At 41.7% G+C, this 14,906-nt stretch overlaps 1 protein-coding gene across 2 annotated transcripts in view; it reads right to left on the bottom strand.

The window, feature by feature from the left end:
- ttll5 (tubulin tyrosine ligase-like family, member 5) overlaps positions 1–14,906 on the bottom strand; it is a 48,590-nt gene that overhangs the window by 14,451 nt on the left and 19,233 nt on the right. The window contains exons 17-28 of one of the 2 annotated variants that reach the window (XM_056393261.1): positions 14,009–14,116; positions 13,792–13,883; positions 13,135–13,197; positions 12,319–12,467; positions 11,785–12,040; positions 10,653–10,770; positions 10,044–10,190; positions 9,829–9,920; positions 9,551–9,699; positions 8,694–9,275; positions 8,406–8,593; positions 6,282–6,421 (exon numbers count right to left, since the gene is read on the bottom strand). In XM_056393261.1, the coding sequence (XP_056249236.1) occupies positions 6,282–6,421; positions 8,406–8,593; positions 8,694–9,275; positions 9,551–9,699; positions 9,829–9,920; positions 10,044–10,190; positions 10,653–10,770; positions 11,785–12,040; positions 12,319–12,467; positions 13,135–13,197; positions 13,792–13,883; positions 14,009–14,116 (2,084 nt within the window). The remainder of the gene's footprint in view (positions 1–6,281; positions 6,422–8,405; positions 8,594–8,693; positions 9,276–9,550; positions 9,700–9,828; positions 9,921–10,043; positions 10,191–10,652; positions 10,771–11,784; positions 12,041–12,318; positions 12,468–13,134; positions 13,198–13,791; positions 13,884–14,008; positions 14,117–14,906) is intronic. The other variant, XM_056393262.1, reaches the window with a different exon arrangement.

The raw sequence follows: 14,906 nt of genomic DNA, 5'->3' as shown, positions 1-14,906 counted from the left end.
AATATTCCTCTCCGGTGTGGCCGAACAAAGACACAAGGGATCTTAAACTCATGTGAACATGCTATCCGCCCATGCATTTCTCAGTTCACATAATGGCACATATATTGCAAAAACAACTGGTGTGACCACAGGCCAATTCAATTTTTTCAGCTTCTGGAAACAAAGGCTTGTCTGTGAACCTCGCAAGGCCAGAGATTCTTCAATGCCAGGAGACAAAACAAGAACTCGTTCTTTGTTTACAGCAGTCATTTCCTTTAACTTGGCTGCAGTTTGCACACTGGACCGCTGGGACCTTCACTGCTACCATTTTATTAGCATGTGGTCTAAAACGAACTATTTCTCCGGTCAAGAGCATATGCTTTTCTTGAGTATGTCGCAATGTCACTTTAAGACCCAAAGGAGAGATCTTTTCAGACAGGGCTTGTCAACACAACACCACGCAAAAAATACTACAGATCACCATGATTTAAAAGCAGGAGGAACCAGAGGTTAGTCCAAAACAGTAACCAATGAAATGGGGAAAAATAAAAGGAGAGCAGTTTTACATCTGAGTTTCTCATCACTGGTACAGCACATGTGTGGAGCTCCAACTATCTGGGACTTCCCTCCCTGCCGGACCTCTGCTCGTGGGAGTCAGCTTACTCCCTGCTGTGCTCGCCATCCTTTAATATGCTGATATAACTTACTGTAGAACAACACAGCAGTGCAAAGTTGAGCACATGTGCGGCATCAATCTAACTCAGTGTGAATGTGGGAAAATGGACGATATGAGTTGAGATGACATCAGGCCACAGTATCTCAAAGCCCTGCCTGTTCAGTGTAAACATCAGCCGCCTCAGGAGTGTGAGGGTATTTCCAACCATTAATCAGTGTTTGTTTACCATGTTTTATTCCAACAACATGACACTGAATAGGACCGTCCTTAAAACACGAAACAGACTATTATCTGGGGATTTGTTGTGGGAGCGGCATAGACAGGGATGATGATGCTTTACTTAGTTCAGTGATGAGCAATGTGGGATCCTGAAAGAACCAGGTCTGCTCCAAAAGGCAGGTTTACTGATAACTTTGCAAGTAAAACCTAGAATATCCTGATATCCGGCCAGTTTTAGTCTCAAAGGAGACAAGAGGACAACCTTACATGGAAAACTAAAAAGCAAAGATACCTGATCGATTTCACTTCAAACAATAACAACAGAGACCAGTGAGCTACATAGTTGGTGATAAATACAAGGTACAAGGTAAGCAAGGTCAAAACCTAGTATACGGCTGGACTGGGGGGTAATAAAAGTGGTACTTTTATGAGAAAAAAACCCCCTGAATATTCTCTGAGACTACTAAATCATAAATTTGTGAGAAAAAACTCCCAGAGATTACAATCACAAATTTAATGAAAAAAAAAACAAAAAGAAAAACTCAAAAATTGTGTTTTTATTTTTTCTCAAGGAACCACTTCAGTTTCACTTTGCAAGGTTGGATCAATCTCATCACACACCAGACAGATATTGTGTCTTCTGCCTAGAGTGGATGACCTAATCAAATTATACTTTTCAATCGGATTTAGCAACAACGAAATAGCCTACTCGTGATTTTAGCCCAGAATCCCCATATTATCATAAGCATCCGGACGTTGAAGAGACATGAACTGGGTCTATAGAAGAAAACAACAAATTAGTCAGATTTGTGTGTGTGTGTGTGTGTGTGTGTGTGTGTGTGTGTGTGTGTGTGTGTGTGTGTGTGTGTGTGTGTGTGTGTGTGTGTGTGTTGCTGACCAAACTAACAAAACTAGTTTGCGATGATGACTTGTTTAAATTGAAAAGTCAAAAAGGGACATGGTCAACATATCTGACCTAACTCTTGATTGAAATGCTGTTTAATAACAGGGCTACAACTAACGATTTCATTATCAATTAATCAGATGAATATTCATTCAATTAACTTGTAATTTCTTTGGTCTATGAAATGTCAAAAAATAGTGAAAAAATTACATTCATCACAACTTCCTAAAGCCCAAGGTCAAGCCTTCAAATGTTTTGTTTTGTGTGACCAAAAGTCCAAAACCGGAGACATTCGCTTTACTATGTTTTATGACAATTCCGTTTACTATGATATATGACAAAGAGAAGCAGCAAATCCCCCAATTTGAGAAGGTGGAACCTGAGAAATTGTCATATTTTCTTTCATTATTTTTGCTTGATAAATGACTAAAAGGGTTAAATCAATTATCAAACTAGTTGCCAATTATTTTTCTGTCAACTGACTAATCCATTAAATGACTATTATTAAATGACTTCAGCTTCATTTAACCATGATGTAAACTGTGATGATTTTAAATGATATTTCATGAGGTCTGTTAGAAAGCCTAATTTGATTTTGGATATAATTGTATTTCCCACTCACACTAAACTGCATGAATACTTAAAACTCACATATTTCTCCATGCATGTACTGAGGGTTAGGAAAGACTAATACAGACATCTAAAACTGACTGACTGATTGGTTAAAGTTAAGGGTTAGGGATTATCCCTTGGTCCTCAAAAACTTGTGTGTTCAGAAATTATGTCACAGCTCATAATGTTGCAGTGACTTCCTGTTTACATAGTTGTTATTGTAGCTTTTGACTAGATGACACTACAGATGTTTCCTTGCAACCAATGTAGATGTTTAGACATTTAGACAGTCTTTACTAGTTAAGATTCTCCTCATGTTTTAATGGTACAATGAGTTACTTAGAAAGGGCTTTATATGCAAACTCCGCAAAATGGATGGCACATAAAAATACTGACTCTGGATACTGCTATACAGGTGTGTGAGTCCACTCAATTACCAAAATCCCTTCATTTGAATTTCACTTGCTCTTACCTTAAAGGTTCCCCCTCATCGTATTACCACAGCTGGCTCCAATCAATGTGAATAAAATCTTCTCTTTTTTTAAATTCAAAGGCAGAGAGACATCAAACCAATTTTGTGGGACTTTGTCCCCCATCAAAGAAGTCTTAAAATTTCACCAGATTTTTTCTGATTAGTCGGTTGTTGGTTCGGGAAACGGGCTGTCATAAAATCCTTTGGAATGGTATGTCCTTACAAAATTCAACCAAGTCAAACAGCAATCTGATAAAGTATTGAACAGAACTAAAAATACCCTGCAAAAGCAGGGTTGTGGTATTTCTCAGTTCACTGTGCTAGAGTGAAGGTAACACTGCAGGGATAATAGTTTGTGGTCATTTGTGTCAAGAAGGAAATGCAGCTCAAAACAAATTAATGAGTTCCAATGAATAATTCCTGTGACCTGTTGCTGACAAGACACACATGGAGTTCCATCTCCAGCTCAAACCACAACTAGTACTAGAAAACCAAAGCACCAAAACCTTCCTTATTTAATAAGTTGAATAAAAATTAAAGGTAAAATCACCAGCTTATTACAATGATAGAGACAACGTGGCTGTCTGAGACTTTGCAAAAGTAACCTAACCAAACACAACAAACTGGTTGTTGCTGTTGAGGTTGTCGTCTCGACTGTAGTGTTGCTCACATTAATTCACAAGTACAGTGTATGGAAATCATCATGAATGTACCAGGAGGTCCAACACCGGAAAGGATCCCAAAGTTAACTGTGGGTGTATGAAAACGTGCCGTACGGTTCAAAGCCCCCTGGTTGTCAGCACACTGGAGTGAGGGAGCAGCTCTCAGAGTGCTGATGCAGCATACCTGGTAGATCCTGGCAGCAACACTTCAAAGAGCCGTACTACTCTTTGAAACCCATCATACTTCACCCCTGTGGTTGCTTAAAGAGCCAATGTGCTTAACAGTTTCAGTATGTTTGGCACACATTGTCATCCCGAGTGTGTGTGGGGGGGACTCAGGAAATTCTGTGTTATAAGAAACAGCGCCGAGGCGAAATCAAGGCAATTTATCCTAATATCTTATTAAAGACATTTCACTGCAGTAAAAGGTGAACGCCAAACCAAGGCCTGGGAGTACTAAGGTACAAGAGAGCTTTTTGTATTATAAGCCAGTGACAAATGGGAAGATAAAGGGAACTATGTATTTTTTGGAGAGATTTAAAATAAGCTTTCTAACAAAAGCCACAGTATATTTCTCCTTTGAATTATTAACGTGAAATGTAAAAAGCTGAAATGTGAAGCTGACTTAAAATTTATTTTCTGATGAATGAAGTGCCAAAGCAATAAATGTAAAAGCAGAAATATTTGAAGGGAATGACAAAATTCAGAGAAGAAATGTACGATCCATCAAAGCACTGGAGCTCTAACCTGAAACAAGAGATCAGAAGGTGATTTTTGCTTCTTCAGTATCATATAGAAAGGTTACATGAGGCTATCCATGAAATTATAAATTCTATTAAAACTGTCTTTCTCGGTTTGTGGAAATAAAAACATTTTAAAAAGGGAAAAGGCCAGACATTCCTGGAATTCTCTGACAGCTCGATACACAAGAAAGGGCTGGACTGGAAAAACAGAGTCCAAGATCAGGGCCAAGCTGTCTGAGAGATTGTCACTCACAGATCAACAGAAAAATAAAAGGGTGGTAAACATTGACGCTGAACTCTCAATGAATTACACCCTCAATCGCCACTAGGTTTATTACCAAGGCCTGGTACCATACACCACAACCATGTGATCATATTCTGTCCTTGTGTTTCCTTCTTCTCTTCTCCGAGCAATGTGAGAGGGGTGAGGTACGGGGTGAGGAAGGAGGAATTTCAATGGCTGCAGAGGCGAGAACCTGGAGCAGACAGACTATGTGGGTGTTGACATTGCACTCCACTCCACCCCCCCCCCCCCCACCACCACCACCGCCCCCACCCCCACCGCCCCCACCACCCCTCCAACGCAATGTTTTAAGCTGCCAGCATGCTTCACACACTCCCGGCATTCAGCTGCCAATTCTACTGCTACTTAGCTTCACAAAACACAATTAAAAAGGGAACAAAATGCCCATTTCCAGGCACATATTGAAGTAGCTTTCCCAGAGAGGTGTTGGCACTCAGCAATCCTTTTCCAAAGACTAACAATCTTCAATCTAAAAAGTCGTCAGAGACCATTAAAAAAGCCTTTAGGTTCTATTGAGTGTGACCAAATAGGCTACCACAATCTAAGTGTCTACAGTAAAGACTTTTGTTAAGTTGATCACACACAAAATCCTCAGGACAGTAATTTGGCCTAAGTGAATAATACTTTAAACTAAATCCATCAATCTCCCATAACAACACTCAAACAACACAAGTCAAACACTCAACAACAGTGTGTTAAATGTTTAGGCCTCTTTTGACAGACTCTGAAAAACAAGAACGGCTGTGTCGGTGTTCATCAGCACAGCATCTCCAACTCAAGGATCTCAAAGGAGAGATATGCTGTTTACCTTGGCAGTGAACCCCATTGAGACTGTAACGCACTATTCTCCCTGTGCTGCCTCGGGGGAGGGTGAATAAATAGTACACGTGAGCACAATGGTGAAATTTGACCAAAAGCAGGACTACAGCTCTTATAAGGCAGCAGAGGTGTGCCGAATGCAAACGTGGGGCAACAGAGAAGAAACTTTTGAAATAATAAAAATATATTGAGACATTACAGAATTGACACTTTTATCTTTCTCATATGGAGCTCATCTGTATCTTCTATATCAAACATTCATCATTTGTCTTTTTTGTGATCTATAAGGAATCTAAGAAAGAAAGAAAGAAAGAAAGAATGAAGGAAAGAAAGAAAGAAATAAAGAAAGAACAGAATAGTTTAAACTTATTTTACAGTGGATCTTTTTTTAAACCAGATTTTCACCTTATTTCTAAAATTCCCATCAACTCAAAGATCTGCTTTTGCGTATTGTTGGTTCATGTGGATGTGTGACCTTCCCTGTAAAGAATGATATACAGTATGCACATAGCTTGACACTGAAAGGCTGCTTTGACATTCATCTACTGAAGGGGGAAAGTTTTTCTGAACGTATTAAATCTGTTTGTGAGTCTGGAAGTCAGTTGTGGTCCAACATACATGAAGCCTACAGTGCACATAAAGAATGGACTTTACAGTGAAGTAGGAGGCATCTTCTATCTGTTGGTTAAATATCAATATTTGCATATCCATACATTTTGGATTTTATGAGGGAGAAGGAGTGAATGTAATTTAAAGAATTTCAGATCGAAATTATCATTCAAAACATGTCCAGAGGGGACAAAAGAGACACTGATACATTTGTTTTTTCAGAATAAAAAAAAAACACAAAAAATAATTATCCCTGTGTATGAAACATTTCTTTGGACTCACCCAGTGCTGCTAAGTAGATCTGTTCCAGAGTGAACAGCTTTCACGGGCCCTTGGGTCGTAGCAGCGGTATGCCGCAGCTTAGGGTTAAGCGTGAAGCACTCTCTGCTCAGCATCCTGTTGGCCAGGTTCAGACCGGTCAGCTGCAGGCAGAGGAGAAGACTTTAAAAGATCATTCGACTTCACCAAATTCATTTACATTTTCATTACACTTATTGTATTAGCAGGATGTTTGAATACAGTTGCTAAATGTTGAGTCAAGTCTGTGCTATCATAGCAGCCAGTTCAGACAGTGTGTAAAACAATGGAAACGTATGATGAGTACGTGCTCGTGTTTTGTTCCTCCCTACATCGACCACTTCGTGCTCTTGTATCTGGGGGCTGTTTGAAATGTACACACAGCACATGGCACAGCTAATCTCCACTCAGCACTAAATCCAGGTGGTCCCCTCCCCCACCTCCATCCCTAACAGAATCTGCAATTATGATTTGTCAGGCCAAATCTGTTTACAACCACATCAGCAATACTGAAGCAACTGCACCTCTGTACTGCTCTGCACCCTGGGAATTATGCTCGGTGCCGTAATCGAATGTTAGGATTAATCATACTGCTGTGGTGTTTTATTTACTTTATTTCCTGCTGTGTAGCACTAAATGTCCAATGGAAAACTTGTAAAGCAGCCAAGCCTTGTGCAGCATGAAAAATGTGTCAGCATGGTGTTACTCAGCTCCAGCCTTAAGTTACTTATTAAGGTAGAGTGGTTGCACTCTTAGAAACTATTGGCTCTAATTAAGAAAATAAAAACATATATATGCAAGCAAACATGACAGGGCTTGTCGAAATGTCATATATCATTTAACATGTCAGAACTGGAATACATATGTACCATAATAAACAGTTATTTACCACATATGTATTCCCATAATCCACCATTGTCTAAAGGCATGCACTAACTGAGACAAAATGTTACAAGGATGTCTTAATGAAGTGTTGGACATAAAAATACACATGTACACACATGCTGGAAGGATTTAACACCATGTTTATGCATCACAGGACAGGAGTATACACACTTTATTGTATATATGTTGCCTAGCATGAGAGTGAGTAATTACTAAAACCTTAGAAGTCAACTACTGTAACAGGGTGTTGTTCTTGTTTACAAAGTTCTCCATTTAGTTCCGCAAGTGATTTAATGACTTCAAATCTGAGCCCTAAAAAAAACATGTACTCTGAGCCTTTAAGTGCAAGACACTGGACTGTTTTACTCTGAAAAATAAACTGCTGCCATGCCCAGGATTAACTATTCATAGGAAATACAGCAAACACCTTTCAGACAGACAGAATAATGTAGAGTCAAAAGGAAGCCATAAAAACTGCAGTCTGTGTGGTCTGGTGCCATCACAAAAAACTTTGACAGACAAAAAACCAGTGAGGCAGAGGCAGAGGAGGAGGAGGAGGAGGAAGGAGGAGAGGTTGCGGGGCTCCCCACGCCGAATGACAAACCTTTGGGGAATATAGGAGAAGGTGGTGATGGAGCCAGTGAAGCTGCCGCTCCCCTGCTCAGTGCCAATTTGCCACATTCCTCTATTTATAAGCATCAATTACCACAAAAAAGTGGCTGCTTGTTAAGTATCAACAGAAATCACTCCCCCATGGTGCATCTGATAATGAGACCTCACACAGAGCTGAGGCTTGATGCGGCTTCGCCACTGTTTAGGCCAGCCAGCTTCAAAACCCAGTTCCAGACTCACCCCCGCACTAACCCCAGCCCACAGACGGCAGGCGAGCTGATGGCTGAAGGAGGAAGGTGCGCGGTAAGAGGCGGCAGACCCTCCGGCTCCGACAGGTCTGCTGAATGAATGCGCAGCGAGATGCCGCCCATCAGCATGGGGTCAGAGCCAGGTTTACACATCAACAAAGAGGAATATCAGAGACCTCACAGAGAGAGACTACTGCAGAGGGGCCAGATTCTTCTTCCTTTCATGAAACGTTGCACAGATCAGTTTACAGTTGCTTAATAACTCAGCATAGTTTCTTCTTCGTACACAGTGAAGCTTCCTGCTCCAGGTGGGTGTCGCTCTCGGCTCAGCGGGTTATAGAGGTTAAAAACATTGTGAACTCACGTGTTGTGTTAGCAGGTTGATTTGACCGGAGCTGGCGTAGTGGCGAGCAACCTGCTTGTCAGCCAGCTTCTGCAGGGCTGAAATGAAGGCGTGCTGGTTCGACTGGGCCTGGGCAGACAGGGAGTTTAACTCCTTAAAGGCCCCCACTGAGTTTGACTTCAGCTTACTGGAACTGCTCCTCCTGTTAACTGAAAAAGAAAATCATAAGACAAATAAGAGAACATAAGAATGAACAAGATAACAAGGGCAGTGCTTGAAGAGCTGAGCAGCAGGGAGCAATGTGTTTACCTTGGCCTGCAGATGTGGGTCTAGAGAGCTTCTGGCTATAGATGTGCGTGGCATTTGGGATGGAGGAGGGTGCCCCAGAGCCGGATGTGGATGAGGTAAAGGACTGAATCCTCCTGAGCACCTGGGGTTGTTGCCCGGTTGAGATTGTGTTAGAGCCGGAGGAAACAGCTGTCCGAATTGCTCTCGGGGGTTGTGTGACTACAGGGGCAGAGGTGTACGCAGGAGGGTCAAAAAGAGGCTCAGAATGGCAGAACTGAGACTTTGCCAAGGACTGCGCATAGGATGGCGGCTGAGGAGGTGGCGGCGGTGGCGGACAGTGAAGAGGCAGGGATGCTGGAGCAGGAGAGCAGTGCTGCAGATGGATATGTGTGCAGTCTAAAGTCAGAGGAAAGCTGGAGCAGTGCTGAGACGCCTGGACATCTGGCTGGGTTTTACCAGTTCCAACCGCTGCCTGTTGTTCTTCAGACAGCGCACGTACAGGAGGTTGAATCTCAGCGGCCTTGATGTCTGGGTCACTGCTGACTTTCCCTGTGGAGAGCGAGGACTCTGAAGCGCTGGAATCCTCTTTGGCCACAGGCAGAGCTGTTCAAAGGAGGAAAGAAGCCAGAGCTCCTTTATCATCAGTTAGCCATTCCTCGGCTCTGACACACATTTGTTTTCCCCCAATGAGTGCTAATCATTTGAAGCTGACCTTTTCTTCACCCCATATGACTCAATCCTTTTCCCTTAACTTTTTTTTTTGGGGGTTCACAAATCTAAACAATTCCTGTTTATTGTGCTTGAATGATAAAATATTAAACATAAACCAGACTTACAGTAACAATATGAAAAAAAAAAAAAACTCGGAAGGAACTCACTTTTGGAATTCTCATAGTCGCCTGAATGTCCTGAGGCATTAATTTCATGAACGTCTTTCTTAACACTCCTGACTTTTGTTCCTAGGAAGACGGTGGCTGATTTATTTTTCTGTGTGTAGAATGTCAGTACTTCCTCGAGATCGTTTTCACTGTTAATAAAAACAGGAGATAAATGTGTATAGCAGATTGAGATCACTCTTCACTCAGTAGCATATATAACTGGAATGGTAAAGAGCCAAACCCTGAACAATGGTGAGTGGGCTTGCCAATTCACTAACCTTGCTGCAGTGATGTACTCCTGAAATACACTGGGGTTAACACAATGTTCCTCTTTGCTATTCTCCTGTTTTTTCACCATATGTTCAGTTTCCTGAGGAGATAAGAAGGAATAAAGCAAGTCATATAGTGGTTTGTTGCACAATTTCTCCTGTGTTTGCCTCACCTCCATGCATGTTGTAATTCTTAGGTCAAATCAGTTTCTGGGAATGGGTACCTTGTTGTAACAGTGGATAAACTCTCCTAACTGGTGGGATAGGATGCGTCTGCGGTCTTGAAGTGGTAACTGGCGACTGGGCAAGACCACCTTAATATCTTGTTGAAGGTTACTGGCTGCTCTTTTCAAGAAGCGAATCACCAGCTCCTGTGCAGACAAAAAACACACTTGAGAAATCTGTCATTATCACAGCCCTGAATCACTGATTCATCATGTCACACTTATTCAGGCTGCCTGTGTGTGTGTGTGTGCTCTCCTTTCAGCATTCAATGCCATTTAAAACACAGAAAGCTTTGAATTTAATGGCCTAGAGATCTGCCTGAGTTTGTATTCATTTTCCCCAAAGGTTTGAGGTTACTGATGATGATGTATGCCATTACAATGCAGACTTTCCAATCAGGCTTACTTTTACAGAGACCACGTTTTCCTTCTATGTGGCCACAAATGCCTCGTGCACGTTTCTGCTAAAGCCAGGGTACAGATGAGTAACAGAATAATAATGAGGGGAACTCTGGCATATATATACATACAAAGGAAACAATGCTCCAGGGTATTCCACCCATGTCAACTTTGTTAGGAAGAGCAGATTAAAAATGGTTATCATTGTACCATTTGGTCGTCATCCTTGTCTGGCCAAGTTGGATTAGTGTTGGCTCTGCTCTCTGCTAACAGTCTTTGCTGGACTCGCTGCAGGTATGAGGAAAAGGCCATCCGGGCCTGCACCTTACTGGAGAGGAAAGGGAAAAGCAGGGGAGAAAGAGGAAAATCATCATGGACTGCAAAGGTAAAGCAATGGAAAAGAAAAGACGCAACGACAAAGATTATCCACTAGGTCTTCTGTCAGTTCGCTTCAAACTGACATTAAAGACTATTTTGTTATGTCGGAATCAGTGATACATCTGTTACAACAGAAAGAACAAGCATTTATACTCATTCCATTTCGCTGACATATCATCCAGCAAAAGAGAGAAAATAAAAACACATATGTATCACTTTCAGCCAGAAGTTGTTCAAACACAATGTATCTTGTTCTGCACCGGCATCAAAATGATAAGCTGTCTTCGTGGCCCAGGTGAACCTGGAAAGAGAACTATCAGAACATTGTAGTCGAAAAAAAAAAAAAGAAAAAAAAGAAAAAAAAAGAAAAAAGGAAAAAAAAAGGTTTTGGAAATAGCTGTCAAACACAAACAATGATATGCTGTACTATAATTTCCTTGCGTCAAGCACTGAGGAATTTCTACAAACTCAGACTTGTTATTGTGATTCCTCCGTAAATTATAATTTCAGGCACACTTTTAAAATCGTCAGGAGACCACAGTCTTGGTTGCATGTAGCAGTATATACAGTATACTGTACTGTATGTCTGACAGTGTATAGAGCTTTTTATTTTAATTGAGGGATATATTAAAAGTTAAAATGGAAAATATTATTTTTGTTTGCGTATCATTTTATTTCTCAGTCAATTATTATCCAATCATTAGCGAATATAGGTCTATCATTTTAAGGACTGTGGCTTTAACTGGTACTGAACTGAAAGGTTTTATCACCCATTTCTTTTACTAGTTGGTTAGAAATAATTAAATATTGCGGCAAAGGAGGCCTGAACCTCTTCTCATCTCCTTCGCTGGGAACATAAGCATTTCTCCTTCTAAAAGAGGGAAGTGAGGGAGAAGAAAATACTGTAAGGGAGGAAGATGAGAGCAGCAGCCAACCTGAGCAGCAGCCCAGAACACAGACTGACCTGAGGTCCCAGCCCTGCTGAAGGATGTTGAGCAGGTTGACTCTGGGCCTGGCATTGTGCGTGGCTGCCTCTGAGCTGGACAGAGCCTCACCGTGGCAGCACTCCAGTGGTGTGGCCACTTGTTTTCTCTGCTCTGCTACCAAATCCTTGTGTGAGACTGGCTTGAGAACTTGTTTCACCTCCTCTCTTTCCTCCTGAGCGCACTCCTCTCCCTCTTGACTGCTGCTCTCAGTCGGGGAGGCCTTGGATTCCTTCCCTGAGGTATGCAGCATTGCAAGGAAAGACAAATGTCAGTTGCATCACTGGCATTTTGGATTAGAGACACGGACACACTCAAAATAGGCTTTTTATTGTTGCTGCAATGAAATGAACTCATTCAGAGTCATATTTGGCCAACCTCACCGTGACACAGGGGAGTTATTTATTGGAACCAAAAGTGTATTAGCATGCAATGTTGTCCCACTTAGCTACACTCTTCTCAGTTTTAGAAAAAAAAGCAGTTTCCTGAGCTGAGGCAGAAAACATCAGGCCTACCCGATTTTTTCTTCCCTGCAGCAGAGCGATGAGTCAGGTGGCGCTGTCTCCTCTTACGTGCCTCAAGAGACAGCAGCTTCCTCTCATACTGGACAACGTGACAGCCATGGACGGCGTCCACCTGCAGCTGCACATTCCCATTCACATTCCTGAGAGACAGAACAAGAAATGTCAACACAGTGGTGATAACAACAACAATAATGATTTATACATATATCATCAACAATTACAAAGTACTTTGCAGAGCAATACTTATAAATTTTAACTGAAGCCAGTTCTGAGAAAGATTAGTGTGGTTGAGTAGCTGGTCCAGAAGTTGACATGACAGACAGTGATGGTCCAAAGGAGAGAGGATAAATGGCAAATAATAAAAGCAACTGAGGTCTGTAGCAACAACCGTCTCACTAATCTGGCTTCCTAATGAATATGGAAAAATCATAGATGGGCTTAGTTGGGGGCCAAATCTCCAGACAATATTGCACAACAGTCAAAGCTGTGGTTAAAACTTGAAAGCCCGTACTGATTCAAATAACATAAATGCATGTTGTATTAAAATAACAAAAATGTGGTTCAATAAAAAGACACAGTTCATCTGTAACTGTCTTTCCCCCTCCCGCCCCCAAATCGACACCACAATGCCACATAGACACATAGACATTGGGCGCGCTGGAAAAGTTGACTGTGCTTCATCTTTTCAGCTGTTCCCCTCACCTATCCAATCGAAAGACCAAACAAACGCCACGTTCGAATCCAACCGTTTCCACAAACTGATGGAGAGATTTATTCCCCAATCCCGACCACAATGGAAATGCTTACCTTCCATGGAAAAGTCTGTTTGCCAACATGTAGTTCATTGATGTCTTGGACTCCAGATATCCACTGAGAGAAGAAGATAATGAGCAAATTACAATAATCATAAAGGCAGCGGCCCCATTGAGCCTTGACCACCTTATTTTGCGGCAAATGTGTTAAAATGGGGCTTCTGTGATATAGCTACTCTGGAAGCAGCTGCTATCAAACGCACCAATAATTTCCCAGACTGCTCAATAATATGCTTTTTAAAATGCCACAAAATCCCTGCTGCTAAGAGACCCGTGGATCTAATCAAGCAACATATGCTCATATAGGAATATGAGTTGTAAGCACAAAAAGGGATTTCCTCTCTAATAGGAGTTTCAATGCCATTTCGACAGTAACTCACTGTGGGATATAAGGCTTCCTTGGAACACAATACACAGAGTTCAACAAATACGTTCTGACAACAAATAAGTCAGTAAATTTGTAGCCACACCTTAGTCTGGTAGTTAGTAATTAGACACAGTCAAGAGGAGTCATGGTCTGGCTTTAGGAACTGATTGCATTCATTTAGCCTAAATGTCTACTCTCATTTGAGGACACATATTAATAACATTATAGATAAGCACCCCTTGGGGATTGCAAGTGATCTGTCCGCTCCTTCTTGGCTCAGCTTACCCATAGAGCTCCCATGTTTCTGCAGTGGGAAAGATCCTAATGAAGCCTCCTCGTCTCTCATATTCCTCCTTTATTTTCCTCAGCACTTTGATCTATATTTGTGAGAAACAAAAGAAATTTTCTGAAATAGACTCAGCTTTAAATAGAGTTTTCAGGTTCCTATAATGTCTTAATTTAGCAGAATCACACACGTCCTGTCAAACACCACAGTTATTACCTCCTCAGCTGTCAGGCTCAGGGTGCTGTCTCCTTGGCCGTGTTTAGCACCTTGTTGGTCTTTTGATGCCTCTGTTTCTGTGTTACTGGCTGATGCAGGCCTCTGTCGCTACAGGGGACAAGAGTAGAGACAAAATCATGCTATATTGATACCCACCATGTGACGCCATTCGTCTTTCCAACACATATACTTCACGAAAAATAACTGGGTGGCTTCATAATTGTAAGGAATTTAATTGTGTTCAGCGGTTTTTAAAGCAGTCTTAAATCTTTGGCAAAGATGTAACTGTTTAACATCTTCAAACTTCTTCAAATATAATTCTCATTTATAAATGGAAAATGTGCAAACTGCACCTTGAGTAACAAAAAAATACCCTCTCTTCTTTTCTGCCTGTCACATAAATGGAGCATTTTGTTATACGCTGGCATTCCTAACTGTCTCCCCGCTGCATGCACGACCAGGCTGTGATTGACAACTTTGGCATGCAGGTTGGAACTTGGGCCAGACAGCACGGCGCAACCCCACGGGATCACATACAGAATTTGTCATCTAAATAGCAGGGGGATTACGTTTAATTTGTCTGACGCGGCTGGGGGGATACAAAGGCAGCCAAAAAGTGACAAGGCCTAATCCCGCTGAAAAAAGTCTCAACTGCTGCCCCTAATCAAAGTAAAGAGAGAGGACAGGTTCACCGTAGGCCCCTGGAGTTCTTCAACAGCCTCTGTGACAACCCTGGTTTAGTGTCGGGCTTGTTTTAGATTTAGGTCTGAGTAACCGAGTTTCTGTACGGCAAAGTTTCTGACTTTTTGAGTCAAGTGGTGCACTGCAGCATTTGAAGCAGTCGTGTACTAACAAAAGGCCACTTTGCTAATGTAATGAAAATTCTATTAAAATAAAG

The sequence above is a fragment of the Seriola aureovittata genome, chromosome 13 (genome assembly GCF_021018895.1).
Source record: "Seriola aureovittata isolate HTS-2021-v1 ecotype China chromosome 13, ASM2101889v1, whole genome shotgun sequence".
Lineage (NCBI taxonomy): Eukaryota > Metazoa > Chordata > Actinopteri > Carangiformes > Carangidae > Seriola > Seriola aureovittata.
The sequence above is the reverse complement of the archived record's forward strand: the minus strand, read 5'-3'. Positions and strand labels throughout refer to the sequence as shown.